Source organism: Stomoxys calcitrans, chromosome 1 (genome assembly GCF_963082655.1).
Source record: "Stomoxys calcitrans chromosome 1, idStoCalc2.1, whole genome shotgun sequence".
Classification (NCBI taxonomy): Eukaryota; Metazoa; Arthropoda; class Insecta; order Diptera; family Muscidae; genus Stomoxys; species Stomoxys calcitrans.
This window is the reverse complement of record NC_081552.1, coordinates 149,443,884-149,465,454: the sequence shown is the minus strand read 5'-3', so window position 1 is coordinate 149,465,454 and position 21,571 is coordinate 149,443,884. Positions and strand designations below refer to the sequence as shown.

At 41.1% G+C, this 21,571-nt stretch overlaps 1 protein-coding gene across 5 annotated transcripts in view; it reads left to right on the top strand.

Moving 5' to 3' along the window:
* LOC106090082 (four and a half LIM domains protein 2) overlaps positions 1 to 21,571 on the top strand; it is a 579,753-nt gene that overhangs the window by 379,742 nt on the left and 178,440 nt on the right. The window contains exons 1-4 of one of the 5 annotated variants that reach the window (XM_013256154.2): positions 3,242 to 6,757; positions 6,829 to 6,894; positions 7,186 to 12,407; positions 12,608 to 12,655. The exons of 3 other annotated variants lie outside the window; for them this stretch is intronic. In XM_013256154.2, coding sequence (XP_013111608.2) covers positions 4,598 to 6,757; positions 6,829 to 6,894; positions 7,186 to 12,378 — 7,419 coding nt within the window. In that variant the 5' untranslated portion in view covers positions 3,242 to 4,597 and the 3' untranslated portion in view covers positions 12,379 to 12,407; positions 12,608 to 12,655. Of the gene's footprint in view, positions 1 to 3,241; positions 6,758 to 6,828; positions 6,895 to 7,185; positions 12,408 to 12,607; positions 12,656 to 21,571 lie in introns of those variants that run through there. One more of the 5 variants, XM_013256155.2, reaches the window with a different exon arrangement.

Here is a 21,571-nt window from a genome sequence, read left to right as displayed (position 1 = left end):
CAATGGAACCTAACCAAAACCACTGATTGAAGGTGTGGCTACCTACCCAGCAACATAACTGTGTTGATACCTGTCGTAGCTTCAAACGTCACATTGATTTTTTTATTTTAAACAGATAAAAGCGTGCTAAGTTCGGCCGGATACTAATTGCGCCTTCTAGACACTTACGAAGTCAAGATCCAAGATAGAATTATATGGGAGCTTTATCGGGATATAAATCGATTTAAACCATACTTGGTGCAGTTGTTAGAAATTAGAACTAAACACTTCATGCAAAATTTCAGCCAAATCACCCAAATAATATTTGCGCCCTCTAGCGGTTCGTGAAGTCACGATCCGAAATCGATTTATATGGAGAGCTATACCAAAACATGGACCGATTTGACCTATTTATAATCCCAACTGACCTGCACTAGTAAGAAGTATTTTTTACAAAATTTCAAGCACCTAGCTTTACTACTTCGAAAGTTAGCCTGCTTTCGACAGACAGACGGACGGATATGGCTAAAGACTGTCAAGACGATCAAGAATATATATACTTTGTTGGGTCTCAGCTCAATATTTCGATGTGTTACAAACAGAATGACGAAATTAGTATACCACCATCCTATGGTGGAGGGTATAAGACAAGTAAAATCGTGGTAAGTTCGGCCGAGCCGTATCTTATATACCCCCCACCATAGATCGCATTGCCATGTTCTTCGAACGACCTTTTCAAATTTACATGAGCTACATCAAGTTATTGACCGATATCCGCGGTACTTGTCATGGGTGTTAGAAGCCATAGAAAAATACCGAATCCAAGTAAAGTTGCGCCCTCTAGAAGCTCAAAAAGTCAAGATCCAAGACCGGTTTATATGGCAGCTATATCAAAACATGGACTCATTTGGCAGACTTTTCTTATAATAGCCTTTTTTCCAAATCTTGGAAGTTGCCACAACCATTTGCTCATCTTGAAACTTGGCACAGCCATCTTTTTGTGCCTAGAAATGAAATTCCTTTTATAACCTACACCACTACTGTGGTACAGGATATTATATTGTAACTTAGTTCGTTTGTTTGTAACACCCAGAAGGAAGAGAGGATACCGATCGACTCAGAACATATTTGTGAACAATGTACAGGTCGCAATTTTCATTCAATCATCTTTAAATTGGGCACCGGCATTTTTTATAGCCAAGAGACGAAGCATATTGAAATTAGAACAAATTGGTACAGATTTTGGATATAGCTTCCAAATATACGTTTGTCCGATTCTCTCGAAATTTGGAAGGAAGGATTTTTTTATGACTGTCGACATAACTGGTGAATTCCATAGAAATCGATTCAGATATTGGAAATATATATATATATATATATATATAAATATATATATATATATATATATATATATATATATATATATATATATATATATATATATATATATATATTTCGAGCCACTGCATGCGCATTTATTTACCAATCTTCCCACAATTTTCAACAACGCTTTCCTTGACAACTGCCACTAAATCTAAGAACTCATTTAGATATAGCTCCCAATATACATGTTCCTCCGAATTTTAGTAATATTGCAATAATGCGGTTATTTGTTAACCGATACTTTCGACATTTGACTGATGAATTTCATATAAAGCAGTTCAGATTTAGATATAGCTCTCATATATATATTTCACCCTCTTTTCACTTCTAAATCCACCGCAAGCACATTTATTCACCAATCTTCTCAACATTTTGCGCTATGCTTTCCTCGACGACTTACACAATACCTAAAGAGTTTGCCGGAAATCGATTCAGATTACGATATAGCTCCCATATATATGTTCGTCCGACTTCAATAATTTTGTCACTTATCAACCGATAGTCACCCAAATTGGCATACGATATATAAATCTCATGTGACAATACACATTTTTGTTTCATTTTACCAAAATCACGTTCAGATTTCGGTTTTCAATTCCACTTCGACTAAATCCGGTTCAGAATAAGATATAGGTCCCAATTTCCACTTATAGGGCAAGTGTAGATTATTATATAGACAGCTCCGCCTGACTTTTGCCTTTCCTTACTTGTTTTTGTGTAAAAATTGTGGGCAATGTGAAATATTTTGCATTTTGAAATAAGCATCACGTTGTCAGCAGTAATTAAATCGGACTAAAAAACAAGCAATGTCTAAAAATAAAATTCAGAAAAACTCAAAATCTTTATTTGAATCGATAGTTCGGTCCATGCAATTTAATGTTTGAATTTTATTTCATGCAAATTTTGACCGTGACTGCACCTCAAATGGTCCATCCGCTGAGTCCAATTTTTGCATACTCTCTCCAACATTTCGGCCGGTATCTCACGAATTAATGCTTCAATGTTGTCTTCCAATGCGTCAATTGAAGCGGGCTTCTCCGTATACGCATGAGCTTTAACATAGCACCACAAAAAATAGTCTGAAGGCTTTAAATCACACGATCTAGGCGGCCAATTGACCGGTTCCGAACGTGAAACAAAATGTTCACCGAACTCGCCTCTCAATAAGTCTATTGTCACGCGTGCTGTGTGGCATGTGGCAAGTGAAGCACTTGCACAAAAAAAATATCATCTCTTGATAGCGCTCACCATTCACAGTTACGTTACGATTCGCATCATCTTTGAAGAAGTACGGTCCAATGATGCCACCAGCCCATAAACCAAACTGTGACCTTTTCAGGATGCATTAGTAGCTCTTGCAATACTTCTGGCTGATCTTCACTCCAAAATCGACAATTCTGCTTATTTGCGTACCCATTGAGCCAAAAATGAGCTTCGTCGCTGAACACAATGAACGCGCGATGAACTTTCTTAACAGAGCACGCATTTTGATAATAAAATTCAATAATTTGCAAGCTTGGTTCGTTTGTAAGACGATTCATGGTTAAATTATAGACTAAACTGAACGGTGTTTGAGAGTGAAACAAAACACGAAACGTGCGTGAGGTGATAATAGCTAAAAAAAATCACCCTTCATAAGAACTATAAAGATTGGTAAATGATGTTTTTCTTCATAGAAACGATATCTTAACTCTCTCTGGGAAAACAATTAAACCACTGTACATGGCTAGCAGGGATAGGCACTAGCCGTGGCTATGTGATGTGCGTGTGACTGTGTATGTTCCATACTCTCTTCAATACGTTTCATTTTCTTTGTTTTTTTTTTTTTGTTCGCGAAAATCGTTCGCAATACTTTCTGAGTGTTCTCTCAAATGGCCAAGACAATCATTAAGCAACCAACTTTGAAAGCGAGAAGGCACAAAAAGTGCAACGATTTTTTTTTGGCATTCGCCAAACGAAAACGACGACGCGTGTGCTGTTGACAGTCGAGTGTGTCTACCTTGAAAGTGTTGCGCGTCCAAATATTTCCCCAACTGTTGCGAAAAAAAAAATAAAATAAAATTTTCCAAAAATAAACGAAATACCGGACTAATTCCCAGTAATAATTGTCTCAAAATTTAAACAGAACAAAAAAAAGATAATCGAGAAATCTCCAAACGGAACGCCCCCGCCCTAGCCGCCGCCACCCAAAACAATCTCTATTGCTTGCCGATCGATTCATCATTGGTTTGGCGTCAATAAATGCCGATCAGGCCGGTTTCATCGATTTACAACGTGATTCATTTTGGCCCAAAACGGCACGCGTTTGTTTGTTTTCTTTAGAATTGTGTTTTCTTAGTGTATTTGTTGTTGTTGTCGTTGTTGCTTTGTTGTTTTAACTTCGTGTATTGGTTTCTATTTTTGATTGCTGTTCTAATTGCCAATTAACAGTCACCACAGAAAGCAGCAACGAGCGTTTTAGCCAAATGAAAAGAAGGAGAGAAGAAGGTTGATTCCTTTGCATGACACCAAAGCAAATTAACGAGCTATCAATTTGAGATTGACTAGTTGCCCATCGATCGATTAACACGACAGACTCATCTTCGAATCTCATTCCACATCGGTAATCCGCAACGTTAACTGGTGGTCAAGTGGTCGGCAAAATTTTTAGGAAATCGTTAACTCGCTGCCGGCACAGGTCTCCAAAACTTCTCACGGAATACAAACGAGGCACGATCCAACCACCCACCCATCCATTGGCCAACGACATAGCTCGGTCGGTCAGTGGGCCATGAAGTGATAATAAATTTAAAAAAAATTTTGGTGAATTACACAATCGCCACTGTGGTGAATTCTTTTTTTTTTATATAAGGTCGTGAGCCGTTTTGCATTTTGGCAATTTGAAATTTCAAGTGAATGAAAGTGATTTTCAAGTGAATATTAATTGTTGCCTTGCTACCATTTTGAGGAGTACGCACGCTCGCACACACGCATCAGAAGAAAAAAAACATTTTGTTCAAAATTCAATTTGAAAAAATATTTCGTTCTCGTGTCGCCTTTGTTCCATCGAAGAATCCAAATCGATTACGCAAGTGGGATTTGTACGTTTCTCGCCAGTTACGCGTTAAAAATACCCTAACAAACCCGCTGATCGCGAAAAACCAAAACATCGGCGAACAGATCAACATTCACATTCACATCCACCCCCACCACCTATCCCACTACCAGCAATAGCATCTACTTAGTACATGTCAACATGGGTGATTTGCTCTCGGAATTCGGTGATTTGGTGTTTACACTGGTCATTGGCTACATAGGCGCCGTTGAGTTTCTGTATGTGGTACGTCATCTCTATCACTGGTCGTGCAACCATGACGGCCCCGACCACGAGGAGCATGACGCAGACAGTTTGGCACGCCTGCAAGAAAGTATGCGGCAACAGCTGGCCAATGCCACGGCCACTGAGCAGGCAGCTGGAAAGAAGGCCATGCGCGATGGGGTCTTGTACGAGGACGGATTTCGAACCGATCCGAATCAAGCGGACATCGACAAACTGAAAGATCAGCTGGCGAAGAAGAGTGCAAAAGACGTGAAACGTCAGGAGTTGGAACAAGAGTTGGACAATCAAAAGCAAATTGCGGAGAATATACGCAAGGAACTGAAAGAGGCAGAGGCCGAAGTTGCTGAACGTCAAAAGAAAGAGGCGGAAGAAAATGCGAAGAGAATACGTGAAGCGGAACTGCAGCGTGAGAGAGAGCAACGAAAGCGCGAAGAAGAAGAGGCCGAAAAGAAACGTCTAGTCGAAGAGAAGCAGCGCAAGCAACGAGATGAGGAGGAAGAGAAGCGAAAGAAAAAAGCAGAAGAGGAACGCCGACACCAGCAAGAAGCAGAAGAAAATGCTCGCCGACTGAAAGAGGCCGAAGAACAACGTGAGCGAGAGCAACGTCAACGCGAAGAAGAGGAGGAAAACGCTCGACTGATTGTCGAAGCAGAACGCCTAAGGGAACAACAGCAACGCGAGGCTGAAGAGCATGCCGAACGAGAAGAGAATGAAAGGCGCATACTGGAAGCCGAACGCCAAAGGGAAGAGGAACAACGAATGGCTGAAGAAATGGAAGAAGGGGAACGCAAAATACTCGACATAGAACGCAATCTTGAGGAACAGATGCACGACTCGGAGGCCAGTGATGAACTTACCGACAATGAACGCCAGCTTATAGCCTCCATTAAAGAACGTGGGGGTGTTGCCGAACAGCAAGACGAAGCTAGTGATCAAAGGGAAGCTGAGCTTCTCAAACGTATTTTGGCAGCTCGCGAACAATTGGGTGAAGAATCGGAAGAAGAGCAAAGCCAAAGGCTTTTCGATTTCGAGCGCGACAAGGAGAAAAAACAAAAACGAATCGATGAGAATGCCCGTCTATTCCTCGAAGCTGAAAAGGAAATGGCCGTCTTGCAAGAACAGATGATGGAGGCCGTTCATCAACGTGACTTCGAATCTGGTGTAGGAAGTGTGCCTCAAACGCCCGTAGTCGAGGAGCCTTGCATCAAAAAGTCCGTCTGTCTTCTGGAAGATGACACATCGCCGAATGCCCCCGTTTCCCACCGTGTTAAAACCCAATTGGCTCAAAATCGTGATGACCCCTATTCCATATCCAGCAAATCTCTGCTCTTCCCCGGCATTTCCGACGATGCCTCGTCCAATGAGCCCATATCTAGTCAACAGTCTTCCTTCAGCACACAACACTCGGAGGATATTACCACAGGCAACGAATCCCAGTACCCCCAGCAAGAGCGCCAAGAACCCGAAGGAGAAGACACAAGCGGCACACAACAATACTCCGATGACTATCTAAGGTCGCTGGATGGCATTAAAGGGCGACCGCTCTCACGTGAAGACCGTTCGGGGCGTCGCGTAGCCTTTAAGAAACGCCGTTCCAGTGGCAGTTCAAACTCTTCGCGTGACTCTCGTACTTCACGCGATGAAGAATTGAAGATGTTCACGTCTTTGGAAGAGGAGGAAATGCAAGCAGCAAGCCCATCGCAATTTGCTCCTATTCGCTATAGCAGCGAACCAACTCTCAAGGTAAAGAGTCATCACCGGCGTCATAAACGCAGTCCGGCCAAAGACATGAAATCTGGCGAAGATAGTCTACGCAGTTCCCTGGAACGTCTCAACGAAGAGGCGGTCAATCCTTGGGGCGATGTAGTGCCGGAGCATTACAAACATACCGAATTCTGGAAACGGGAGAAGGCTGTCTCCATTGAAGAGGAGCATGAGTCGGAGAAGCCCCTGTCCGGCGAAGAAACAGCCTACGATACCGCCACCAACTTACCAAGTGCTTCATCGTTTGAGGAGGCCACTCAAATTCAGAATGAAGAAGCTTTGACTAACCTCAGAAAAAAGGATAGTAACAGGGTAAGTTTGTATCCTACGAGGATAGAATGGGATGCCTAATTTTGTTTTCCATTAAATTTGTTGTTGAACAGACGGAGACAGCAGATGACAAAGGAACAGAGGAAGAAGAAACTGCCAGAAGTGATAATAACGCAAATGTAAGTACGAGAGACTTCTCTAAGGGCATTCTATTTTTAAATGGAAACGGTCGATGAATTTGGGAAATGTTTGTTTCCATTTTCTCCTGTTCAGAACAATAACAGCACAATTCGTTGATAGGCAAAACAATAGATCACCTCTTTGCCTCGATTATTGTCTTGCCGATCGAATCGAATCGTTGCCTAGCACTGCTCGCATACTGCACTCTCATGCAACACGCATTTGCATTTTCTAAACACTTTGCTTATGCTTCTTTTCCCTAATGCTTCTGCCTTGCTCTCAATGCATAGCTTCAAACCCCCAGTATAGCGGAGAAAGGAGCTTCCCCCTCTGCATCCTCAGCTTTGCCTCGTTTGCGCCGTAGTCCACGCACCGACGAAATGGATCAGTACGAAGAACGTTGGAAGGAATCAGCTGCTGCGCAAAGCTCCGCCGGGAACACACCATTGATAAAAGTGGACAAACCGTTAGATTTTGGTCCTTGGCGCGACGAATATGGCCTCGTTATGGAGGGTTTGAGCGATTTCTATGATTTTACAGCATCTGTTAACCCTTCGCGATCCCGATCGGCATCCAGAAATCCTTCCCCAGCTTCCACAGCACCTAATACCCCTCAACCAAAAGATGTGTCCTTCCAAATGCAGGGCGATGGCCGGGTTACTTCCGAGTCTGTAGTTGAAGTATACGACGATACAAATATGCTGGAGGATAAAGAATTTAGCAAAGAAAACATAAACAACTTTATTGATTCACTCCAAGAAAGCAACAAAGACGCAAGCGACGAAGGCTGCAAAGAGGCCCTCGACCAATCTGTACCAAACCACCATTTGCAATATGTGTCTGATGATCATACCGCGCAAAATATCGCACACTTCCCCATACCCCTGTTAAATGTCATTGACGAGACAACAACGGCAGTTGCGGCATCTCAGAATGACAGCAATGACGACATGAATTCCTTGGTTGCCAGCTTGCGAGCACAGCGTAACCGCCGTTCTCGTTCACGTTCTAAATCTCCCCTCCCAACGCCGCAAAACCTTCAAAAGAGTTTGGAAACACGCCGCTATAAGATGATCAAACACAATGAGGATGTCTTGGAGAAGTTAATTGAAACGAATTTATTACCAACGTCGCCAGAAACAACAACTGCGTCCACTGATGATGATGATGGCGACTCGATGAGTCTGATGGTGGATTCAGATAGAGATGTTAGAAGCAGATCTCGATCTCGATTATCTTCAAGTTCTAGCGCGGAAGAGGAAGCTCGTCAAAGCAGATCACGTTCGAAGTCGCCGCTGCCCACTTCCGCCAACATACAACGCAGCCTAGAATCACGACGCAACAAAAGGATCAAACACAATGAAGACATACTAGATAAGTTGATAGAGTCGAAGTTATTGCCAGCATCCACCGACTCTTCCCCAACTCCCAGTGCATGCGATGATGCGACTGATGATTGTTCCAAAGAAGCCATGACTCTATTAGTAGAGTCTTTAAGAGCGGAACGGAGTAAATCTCGCTCCCGTTCTCGTTGCTGTTCTCCCCTGCCAAGCGTGGAACTGTCTGTAGATTTCTCTCGCAATGATGAACTTTGTGAAAAGTTTTCACAACAAATGCAGACCACAGAATCTTCTTTGGTCTTCACAGCTCCTTTGGTGGCTATTGAGGTCACCGAAGCTGATACAACCAATGCCCTAAGAGGCGAAGAAGGTGAGTCTTCTCGAGCACCAAGCGTCTCTTCCCCAGCTCCCAGCCCATTTTATGAATCTACTGATGATTGTTCCAAAGAAGCCATGACTCTATTGGTAGAATCTTTGAGAACGGAACGTAGTAGATCTCGCTCCCGTTCACGTTGCCGATCCCCCCTGCGAAGCGTAGACATTTCTGTAGATTTCTCTCGCAATGACGAAACGTTTTCAGAGACCACAGAAATTCCTTTGGTTTTCACAGCTCCGTTGGTATCCATTGAGGTCACCGAACCTGATACAACCAATGTCCTGCGTGCCGAGGAAGAGGAGTGCTCTTCAACTCACATGGATTCTCTAGTACAATCCCTACGTGTAGCTAGATCACGTACCCGTTCGAAAAGTCCCATGCGTCTCCCAACAGCGGAAAATCTCAGCAAAAGCTTAGAATCTAGGCGCAGTAAGCTAATTGAGTTCAACGACGAAATTCAGCAGCAGCTGGAACAAAGGGCCAAGACTCCGGAACCATCGCAGTTGACAGTGGAATATGTTTACGAATTTGTTGAAGCAGCCGAAGAGAGTGCCGAGAGTTCTCTGCAACATTCTAGACACTCCAGATCTCGCACTCCTTCACGTTCACCCTCTCTAGGAAGAGATCAACCCGAGGCCACCGATGGTACTCCCTTTTCGCGCAATCCCTCAAGACCTGAATCGCCATCCCAAGATTCGAGTTTTCACTTAATGCTCAATCTGGAAGGCTCACAGAATAAGACGCTCTCGATAAAATCCGAGGAACAAGAGTCAACATTAGCTGATCGCCAAAAGCAATTGGATGAAGAGGCTTTGGACAAACTGAGAAATGCCTCGGAAGAAGTTGAGCTCCGAACTTTATCACCGGTGAATGCAAAGGACCAAGAAGGCAAAGACCTTTTAACTGACCTTCCTTCGGTTGAAACGCGAAAAAAATTGCGCTGCTCTCCCACCACACCGGACTACGACCGCACCATATCGGAGGAAATGAAGGATGTGGACCGCATCAAACAGGAAATGTTGGAAAAGGGTTTTAAACGTTCAACGTATGTGGGCGAATCCATGGATTTGGTAGGTCGAGAATATGAACCACTGCGGCGAGAGGCTGCGCGTTTTCAGCGTTCCCAAAGTCCTTCACCTTCCTTTTCGGAAGCCCCAGCAGAACCGGGACAATTAACAGCCGCAGAGAGACGTCGGATTCAGGATCTGGTATTGGCTGAGTTGACAGATTCTAGTGAAAAAAGAAGCACGGGAGCCGTACCAAAGACCCCTGGGGGGATCTCCACTGACAGTGAAGCTTCGATTGACACAGAAATGCAGGACACCTTGAGAATCAAAGAGGAAATGCTTAGAAGCGGTTTCCAACGATCCACTTATGTGGGCCATTCTATTGATGCTATGGCGGAATATGAAGAAATGCGACGCAGAAATGCCGAATTCCGTAGGTCTGCGAGCAAAAGTCGTTCGCCTTTGGGAGACATCGAATTGGCTGAATTAAAGGCAATAGAGGCCGAGTCTGCCCGGCGTGAGTTGAAGGACATGGTTTTGGATGAAATATCCAACAATTGCATGAGCTTTCAGAACTTTTCACGCAGCTTAAATGCAAACTTTCTCGAGACAGATCGGCGTGCGTCAGACTCTGCTCTGATACGAAAGCCCGAAATGTTAATGCAGCTGCAAGACGATTATGGCGAGGGAGACATAGAACCCGAAGAGTACCATCATTTCCGGCGGTTTTCCTTAGCCCAAGAGCAACCGGTGGAGGAGTATCCAGGGGATGATTATATTTTCATAGAGCAAGTTGAGGTTAGAACTCGAAGTGGATCCCGCCTTTGGGCCACAGAAGACTTCTATGCTGGGGAAAATGTTGACGATATGGAAGCATCTGAAGAGGATGAAAAAGACTTTGTTGCTGAAGAGGCAGAGGCAGAAGCAGAAGAAGATGAGGAACGCGAGGAGGAATTGAGTACAGCCGAGCGAGGTTATGAAGAGGATAACATGTCCCATTCCAAAGAAACCTCTCCTGATGCCACTGCCGAAGATCTGGGAGAAATTGAGGATAACAGCAGCCAAGTGGATGACAATGAATTGTACGAATTTGACGACAACGATGATGATGATGACGAAGACTCGAACGGCAGCGAAGATGACCGTCGAACTGTCATTGAAGTTGATGACGAAATCGACGAAGACATTTCTGATTTTAATGATCGTGGCCCAGCTGAAGAATCCCACCACGAACAATCGGAGTGTGAAGAGGCGGAACGCGAAATGGATCGCTATGCGGGACGGGAGGCCAGTGACTGGGTTGAAGTCGATAGAGTTGAGAGGGTGTTTTCCTTGGAACAAGAGGACGAACCCCTCTCTGAAGATCCAGAAGGTGCTGTGGGTGGTGCTGGCAGTTCACCCTATGACTCTGACTCCTTCGCCATTGACCAGATCTACGATGAGGCTATTCGAAACCGCAAACAATCAGGCATTCTCAGGGAATTTGATAACATTCTCAGCGAATTGAGCAAAAGTTCCCGTGAAAACTCAATTAAGGACATTGACGAGCAATATGCTCTCTGGTCCAAAACGCACAAGAAGTCCAAGAACATAGAATTCAACAGCAGCTTAATTGATAGCGAACGGCGGGACACCGAAATGCGTTATCTGGGAGATGCCAATGTCCTAGCCCGCCAGTCCATACGTCTGCATTCGCGTTATGGCTACAACCCAATCTTACAATCGTCCACCAAGCCTGATGATATTGAAGTTGATCTGAACTACAAACCCAAAAGGGAATACAATTGGCGTAAAAACTTTAGGCTGTCCGATGATGATGTCACTGCAAACAAGAAAACCGAAACCCAAGAGAATGGCGATGGACAAGTTGAATGGGATTTGGACGACCGGCTAGATGATGTGCCATCGGAATCGTTTGATACGAGAAAATACAGCTTGGGTGGCGAGAGTGTGACTCTATTCAGCCGAAGTCCCGAAAAGACTCAATCAAACCTGGTACAAGAGCCAGAGCCAGAAACCATCAATGAAAAATTAGAGGAGGTCAAGGAGGTTGAGGCAATGCCACTAGCTGAAGTGAGTGAGGAGAAGCAAGAGAAACCAAAGAAAAAGAAGACAAAAAAGAAATCTCGCAAAGGTTCCAAAAGCAGTGTCGAGGCTCTAGCCAGAGACGATGACAACGACAATGATGACTATGAGCCGCCCATCTATAGTAGACGCAGTAGCAGCATTCAAATGGAAATGGATTCACCAAAACGAAAGTCGCGTTCTAGACGCAGTTCTCGCAGTAGTCTTACCAATGAGGACTCCTCCCTGGGCATGTTCTCGCCCCGCAGTAGTATTGGCTATGTCGATCCCATTGGTGACATAATGGAGGAGTACGCAGATGCCAAGGAGACTGCAAGACCCAAGAAAGTAAAGAAACGCAAGAAGGTCAAAGAAGTCATGGAGGTAATGGCCGATGTTACAGAAAATCCCCGAGAAGAGATGTACAATGGAGCGGAAAGTGAACTGCTGCCGGACATTGAGACAACAGTTTCTGCGGCCATAACTCCTGAATCGGCTAGCGTCAACCTCTTGTCCACTCTCAGTCCCCAAGAAAGTATTTGCGTAACTCCCGGTTCAGAGGAGTCGGAATCTAGTCTCAACCTAAACCCAACGACCAACGCCAACAGTAGCAGTCAGCCCACATCAAGTACCCGTCCCTCAATCTCTCTCAGCTTTGACATACTGAAGGACGCCAATTTCTATCCGCTCTTCTAGCAGCTCAAATGCAACCAAAATCACTCAAAGCAAGTACAACAATGTGGCGCATTTTTTTTTTTGTTAGTGATTGTGGCCATCATCGTTTGGTTTCGTCATAACAGATGTATTTTGTATAAGTTTCGTTTTCGTATTGTTCTGTTTGTTTTTCATGTGTCAAAATTTTCATTGAATTTCTGCGAATTTTATTAATTTTTATTTTGTATTTTTTTTCTTTATTTTTCCGTAGACACTTTCATGAAATAGAATTTAGAAAAAAATCAAAAAAAAAAACAAACAGTAGCAAATGCACGTTTACAGCACCCAGTCCGTCCCATCCTGCCTGACTGCCTGCGCGTTGTGCGCCAGCCATGCACTAGAGACAGAAATCGATACGCTAAACGCCAAACCTTGCCACCATTCATCGCCGTCACCACCACCACCACCAATTACGTTTAGATCGATAGAATCCCAACTCTACAATACCAAAAGAACCCCAAAAAGACACAGTTCTCTCAAGCAGATGTAGTACATCGTCCAAGGTGCTTGCCTTGGCTGCGCCACATTCAATGTCGAATGAGAAATTTTATAAAAACCAAAAATCCAAAAAAAAACCAAAACGTAATTTTTTCATAAGGAGCCAAAAATTTGCAAATGCATTCTCACAAACACAGACACACGCACATATACTTACTATTTGTAGTCGCTACATACGAACACAGTTTATAGAATAGACTTATTTTTCTTTACTTAACAAAAAACAAAAGTAAATAAATGTACGAAAAAAAAATAAACAAACAAACATTTTTCGGCTTATTTCCTTCCTCATAGTAAGAACTCAGACGGCCCATCTGCATTGTGTGTTTCCATTAATGCTTCTCTCTATCCAACTTGTATCGAAAAATGCCTTTAAAGATTGTCTGCAGAATGCGGATGTTGGATGTACGTACATGCAATCGGACGTTAGTTTGTATGTGTGTAGTTTGCGTTTTTGGACCTGCTGTTCTGGTACTATGTTTTAGCATTGGCTCCACAGCGCACAATTCCCATTGGACCCCGTAGTGAGCCCAACGTGATGTAAAAGAATCGGATGCCAGCATCGCTCAGGGTGATAATGCAAAAATGCGTTTGTGGAAATTGCACTCGATCGTTGGCAAATTAAAAATAAACGGATCCACTCTCCAAACAAGAACGGACGATCTCACCCCACACTGTTTGAAATTATTCGCAATGCACTGTGACACGAAACAAAAGTTGGTACGCGGCGAAATAACGCACACTGAAACATGTAAGAGCGCGCTAAGTTAGGCCGGGCAAAATCTTATATACGAGGTCTGATCAAAAAATGACCGTTATATTCAAATTTCGTGAGTTCCGTATGTTCGATTTTCGCTCCTTTATACCATACGATAATAGGATAGAGGGTACACTCATTTAGCCATTCCGTTTGCAACACATCAAAATATCTATTTCCGATCTTACAAAGCATATATATATATATATATATATATATATATATATATATATATATATATATATATATATATATATATATATAGGGTCTTTCAATGAGAGCGCTACGAAAGTATTTTCAAATATAGGCCTTGTTATGCTCTCGAAAGCACACCGTAAATGTAGGAAAACATGTCAGCTGTTTGGTTTTGGCTTAGGAATGCACATACAAATGATTACCGAACGTCCGTCGACCGTAACCGGAATGTAGAATTCAATAAAAACAGAGTGTTACGTTTCGTTTTCGTGCCAGCTGATAAAATTTGAAGTTCGAACAAATTTCAAACCAAGATTTTTTATTTTGAAAACTGCTGTTTCAGTATATACAGTATTTCGAAAACTGTAAATCCCCTCCTAGAGTTTCTTTTACGTCCATCATTGTGGCACAGAGCTCTGTCTGAAATGTTTTGTGTGCCGTAGTATAGCCCCAATCCTTTCCCTGTCTCAAACTTAGAGTCATCTATATGGGCCGAGGTACATTCTCGGTATTCGCTTCCTCCCTCCCAGGAAAGCGAATTCCGAAATTCCAAGAAGTTTGAAACCCTCCTCAGTCTGCCCAACGCATGCATAGCGTCCAGAACGGAACCTTGTTCCCTCAGCCTAAGCGCAACCTTGATGGCACAGATCGGAATATAGACCTTGATATATTGCATACCTAGCATTGCGATCATTCCCAAGCCATCCCTGTTAAGACCCAATAAATATTTGTTCACCACTATGTTCCAGAGAATTGACGAGGACCTCCCATCCTGAGGCGTTCCCAATATCTCTCGCCTTCTGACCACACTATCCCCGAAGTCCGCGTTGATAGTGCTGCCACGTAGCATACAGTTCGTCCACAGGGACAATCTCGGGTGCATCCCCGTGTGGCTGAGAGCGGTAACTGTTCGCCCATCTCCTCGTTGTTAAATGCCCTCCCTATATTCAGGAAGGCCGTCATTGAGTAAGAGAGACGTCTCGTCTTCTCCCACCACTGCGTGGAGGGCCCTCATCTCCGACCTGCCCTGTTGTGTTCTAGAGGAACACCACCTACAAAGATCAGAAATAAGAATTTCAACAGAACTGTGTATGAGCAATGAATATGATTTAGCTAGTTTTCAATCGATTGTGGCAACTTTTTGCTTTTAAACTCTGAATTGTTTTTAGAAAACACTTTTAAACTTTCTCCTAACTTGTGTTTTTCTGTAGTTTCATGTTCACTCAATTCCATTTGCTCCTCTCTTAGGTGACCATTAAGAATGAAACAAAACAAGTAAAGGCGTGCTAAGTTTGGCCGGGCTGAATCTTATATACCCTCCACCATGGATCGCATTTGTCGTCTTCTTTTCCCGGTATCTCTTTTCAGGCAAACATATAATAAAAGGAAATAATTGCTATGATATAACCTCAAGTTATCGTCCGATTCGGATCATAATTGAACTGAATGTTGGAGACCATTGAAGAAGTCGTTATGTAATCAGTTTACATGGAAGCTCTATCAGGCTATAGACCGATTCAGGCCATAATTGACACGTATGTTGAAGTTCAGAGAGAGAGGGAGAGAGAGAGGTCGTTGTATAAAATTTCAGTCAAATCGGATAATAATTGCCATATCGGCTTATATGGCTGCTATATCAGGTTATGGACCAATGAAAACCATATTTGGCACAGTTGTTGGAAGTCATAACACAACACTACTTGCAAAGTTTCAGCCAAATCGTATAAGAATTGCGCCCTATAGAGGCTGAAGAAATCAAGACTCCAGATCGGTTTATTTGACAGCTATATCAGGATATGGACCGATTTGAACCACACTTAACACAGTTGTTGGAAATCATAACACCTCATGCAAAATTTCAGCCAAATCGAATAAGAATTGGGCCCCCTAGTTACTTAAGAAGTTATGATCCAAGATCGGTTTATGGGACAGCTATATCAAAACAATCCCAACCGACCCACACTTATAAAAAGTAGTTTTGCAAAAATTCAAGCGGCCAGCTTAACTCCTTCGAAAGTTAGCGTGCTTTCGACACACAGACGAACGGACGGACGGACATGGCCAGATCGACTTAAAATGACATGACGTTCAAGAATATATATACTTTACGGGGTCTTAGATGAATATTTCGAGGAGTTACAAACAGAATGACGAAATTAGTATATCCTCATCCTATGGTGGTGGTTATAAAAACGCCCGATTTCTAATCGTTTTTCCTGGTCGCCGTTTGTTTGAGAGAGTGAAAATAAATCTATTGTCTGTGACCTTAATGCACACCCACAACCATAACTCGTTGATGGATAGTGCACTTCGTGAGAAAAAATTTTACTCAGCTGTTCGCTACCCGAATTAATATGTCTTGCATATACCCAAGATATATTAATTCGCAGGTAGAAGCAGTTGCCCAACAATAAAATATTAAGAGGACTATCTGTCAAAAGCAGTGATTATTGCAACTCTGATTTTGTGTATTGTGTGTATTATGGTTCGTAACTATAATGCACACACACAACCAAAACTCGTTGATAGATAGTGATGTACACTACATGGATAAATATGTCTTGTATAGATTATAGACTTGACGAAGCCCCACAGGAAATAGTCTAACGGCGTCAAATCGACTGGACCATTTCGTAAGATAACACGTTCTCCAGACATCGTTTCCAATAAATTGATTGTGACATTCGCTGTGGCGCCGTCCTGTTCGATCCACATGTCCTCCAAGTCCATATCATCCAATTGGGGCCAAACATATTCTGTTATCATTGAACGGTAGCGATTCCCAGTGCCGGCCTTGCTCATCACGAAGAAAGTGCGGCCCAATGACGCCGCCTGCCCATAAACCGCACCAAACAGTAATCTTTTCGGAATACAATGATGACTCTTAGCGTACGTGTGGATTTCTGTCCGACCAATAAAGCATATTTTGCTTATTGACGAAGTCATTCAGCCAGAAATGAGCCTCATGGTAGAGCTCTCAACGTCGAGGCCACTGACTCCGAATTTCGGTAGTTAATTTTAATAATTTCGACTCGTTGTTGGCTCGCTCATGAAATGGCAAACCATACTGAAGAGAAATGTCAAATGAGCGGCAAAAAATATGACATCGCTTGCTGTTCCTATAGGTCTACTGTTGTAGCGTCCTTGAAAAAAATCTGTATTTCGGATCGTCGTAAAATCCTAAGGCGATTTTACAGCCTTCAAAAATTTAAATATTGAGCTGAAATTTGGCACAGACACGTTTTTTTACTGCACGCAGGTTTAGTTCTTAAACGGGCCAAATCGAACCATGTTTGGATATAGCTGCCACATAGACCGATCTGCCGGTAAAGTGTCTGAAGCCCATAAATGCTTTCTTTAATAGCCGATTTCAATGAAATTTGTAGTGCGTTGTTTTAAGCCTCCCGACATCCGACTCAAATATATATCAGATCAGACTTTTTTTAGATATAGCTGTTTTATAGACCGATCTGTCGGTTAAGGGTCTGAAAACTATAAAAGCTGCATTTATTACCCAATTTCGCTGAAATTTGAAACTGCGTGTTGTTTTAAGCCTCCCGAAATCCGATCCAAATAATTTTTAGATTAAACGATATTAAGATATAGCTGCCATATAGATCGATCTGCCGATTAAGGGCCTGAAACCCATAAAAGCTTTATTTATCATCCGATTTCGCTGAAATCGGAAACAATGGGTTGTTCTAAACCTCCCGACATTCGACCCAAATATGGTTCAGATTGGACTATATTTAGACATAGGTGCCATATAGACCAATCTTGCGATTTGGGGTATGTATGGCCCCAATCCCATAAAAAACGGATTTATTGCCTGATTTCGCTGAAACTGTGACTTTCGCTGAAACTGACTCATATTTGATTCGGGACCTGAATCAAATATGATCCGGACCAGTCCCTATTTAGATACAACATATGATATGGTTGTCGAGTTATAATATGGCTATAATAAAATAGGATGATTTATATATCTATGGTGGTGGGTATCGAAAGTTTGGCACGGTTATTTTGGTACACATGTCAGTTAAATATGTTGATAATGCCAGCCATTTTGGATTGTCACTTTGTTTTTGACTCACAAAAAAGTTAGTTGTGTTTTGGTGTGCTCTTCGGTTTTTTACTATTCACAAGAATTAATCCCTGTATTAAGTGTTGTGTAACCAAAGAGCGCATTTCGGAAGTGTTTCGAGGATTGGAAAAAACGGAAAAATTAAAATTGGAAAAAAATATCTCAGAGGGATTAATTTGAAGGGGACCAAATAGCTATTGATGAATAAATAAATACCTAAACAAAATGAAATAATGGTAATTTTTTGATCAGACCTCGTATACTTTGTTGCGTCTTAGATCATTACTGCGATGAGTTGCAAACGGAAGGACGATGTTAGTATTACCTTGAAGGGGGCAAGATAGTTATTGATGAATAAATAAATACATTTTAAAGAAATTTAAAATAACGGTAACTTTTTGGCCATACCTCTTACTCTCCACCATGAATCGCATCCGCCAGATTATGGATCGCTTAGGACCATACTTGGTTTGGATGTTGAAGACCATAGTAGAAACCATTGTGCAAAATTTCTGCCAAATTAAATAAGAATTGCAACCTTTACGGACTCAAAAAAAATCTGGAGATTGGTTTAAATGGGAACTGTATCATGTTATGGACCGATTCAGCCCGTTTTTGCCACGTACATTGAAAGTTGTAGGAGAAGTCGTTATGCAAAATTTCAGCCAAATCAGATTAGAGCTGCGTTCTCTAGGTGCTCAAGAAGTACAATCGGGAGATCGGTTTATATGTGAGCTATCAGGTTATGAACCGATTTAGATCGTACTTGGCGCAATTCACTCACAGAATTTTGTTATTAAAAAGAGCAGAATGTTTGCTGTAACAGCAGAAAGTCTGCTGAAAATGGAACAGCATTAATTTGTTCCGTCAAACATTTTCTGCTGTTTTCAAATTTTAAAATGTTAAAAAAACCCAGAAATTTCATCAATATTTCAAAAATTTTTGTATTCCATCTTATCTTTCAATTTTGCAAGCATATAACGTAAAACGTTTCCAATTTTGAATTGAATTTGAAAACAAAAAATTAACACCTAAGATTGTCAACATTAATACCCACCACCATCGGATGGGGTATACTAATCTAGTCATTACGTTTGTAACACCTCGAAATAATGATCCGAGACCCTATAAAGTAAATATATTATTGATCGCCCTGATAATCTGAGTCGATGTGGCCATGTCCGTATGTCTATCTGTCCGTCTGTCCGTCCGCCCATTGTAGTAATCACGATAAAGATGTCCGCTTGAAATTTTGCACGGAGACCTCCTATTGATGTAGGTCGTTGGTGATTGCAAATGGGTCACAGATTTGGATATATGTAGCTCCCATCTTTTCTAAATCAAAAAAGTGCCAATATTATCCTGTTTCTGAGAAATTGGTAAAAATACCTTAAATTTTTCATTGAAAACTGTCGTCGGTCAGTTTATTGAAAACTGTCGAATCAGTGCATTTCGTTGTTCGTTAAGTCAAAGCTCAATTGCAATTGTTGCAACATTTTGTGATGATATTGCATCAAACCTATCTGCCTCCAAAATGCTAAAAAGGAATCGAAGAATTCAGTCAAGACCTTATTGGCAACAACAACTTATCTCCTCCTCCGAAAACTATAAAATCCTATTTGCCCGATGAGAATACCAGCCAGAAATATTTGTCAGCGGTCTATATTTGTCCTCTCACTAATCTGCCATGTAAAACTTCTCTACCAAAAAGGTAATCCCTTTTGGACTCGGTAATAAAAAGCAATTGCTTGAATCGGGCAGCACTCATTGATATGAGAGACGTCCTCAATGTTCGTATAAAGTTGGTGAATTCTGCAATGATACCTCTTTTCCGCGAACTTCCATTAAGAACATTTCTCCCATTAAGAACATTTCTCCTATTTAACTCGTTATATTCATCATTAGATCATGCCAAGTTACACATGTTACATGATTGCTAAAAATTTCATTGAATTCAAGGTAGCTTATTAACGTTCTTTAAAAAGGTATCCCACTGTCCATGTTTGGGTATACGGAAGAGCTTTTTCTTAAACATTGATTTTTTTTTTGAAAAAACGCATTGTGTATTGATTACCTCCCTGTCTTGTTTGTATTCCTTCGTTATTTTCTTTAGAATTCCAACTCTGGGTGTGAAGACCTAGCACATATTTCCCTTCTTTTAAATTTTTTAGCCAAAGACTAAAATGACGACACAATACCACATAGAAACTAAAGGCGTCATATCCACATTGTAGTCATTTTCGAGAAAAGTCTGATCAAATTTCCAAAGTACTTGTCGCTCACATTGACACGTGATGGCGGAATTTATTTTTGTCGTCGCCTAATTTACACAAATTTTCATTTTCGACATAAAAACTCATTTGTATGGAAACCGAAACAAAACAAGTAAAAATGTGTTAAGTTCGGCCGTGCAGAACTTTGGATATCCACCACCATGGATATATTAATCACACTGGTTTTTTTAAGCGCCACAGCCATATCCTTAGATATATCCATCTGGTCTGGATCATATTTGATTCGAGTCCCGATAACACTTGTACAAGTCACAGTTTCAGCTAAATCGGGCAATAAATCCTCATGTTATGCGATAAAGACCAGAGTCATCAGTTCGGTTTTTGAAAACCGGATTTTTGTTTTTTCAAGCTCTATATAACTATCGGTTTCTTGCAAACTGGCATTTTGCGGGTTTTTGAAAAATCGGTTTATTGACAAAATTAGCCGGTTTCTTACGAAAGGTTCATTCCTGACCATATTTTGTATTAATTATTACTTTTACTTCATTGAAATTTTGTCTTTTTAAAGTTTTTCTTACGGTTTGACCTTTAGAGGAAAGTCTTAAGAAAATTATTGAAATTCTGATTTTAGAGAATATTTCATCAACATGTTGCCTATACAAAAATTTAAACCTAATTTTTTTGCTTTATAGAAAATTTAATTAAAATATGTTCTTTGAAAATTGTTATCGCAATTTCATTTAAAAAATTTTTTTCTATTAAGAAAATTTCAAAAAACTTTGTCCTGAAAATTTTTATTTAAAAAAAATTTTATGACAATGTGAAAAAAAAAAAAAAAATTGATAAAAATTTTACCTCAAAAATTTTTTTTATTGTAATGTAGTCTTTAGAGAAAATTTCATTGAAATGTTGACTTTATAAAAAATTTTATTAAAATTATGTCTTATAGGAAATTTCATTGAAATTTTGTTCTTAGCGAACATTTCTTTCAAAATTTCGTCTTCTTAAAAAATTAAAAAAAAATTCTTCAGAAAATTTTAGCGAAATGTTCTTCGTTAGATGTTATCTCGACGCTTAATCAATGCCGTCTCAGAAGCTGAAAAAAGATATCCACTTTTAAATTAATTTAATTTTCATTTATTTATTGAATACCTACACAACAAGATTAAATCTTGTGGATAAAGTGCAGGCTTATAAGAACAGTCACATATCCTTCTTAAGAAATGATTAAACAATTTTTAAAGGAAAAAACGTTTTCGAATATCTTTATAGAAAATAATTAAAATAAAGATTCAAATCGGTTCATAATCTGGTATAGCTGTCATATAAACCGATCTTGGATCTTGACTTCTTGAGCCAATAGAGCGCGCAATTCTCACCAGATTTGGCTGAAATTTTGCATCAGGT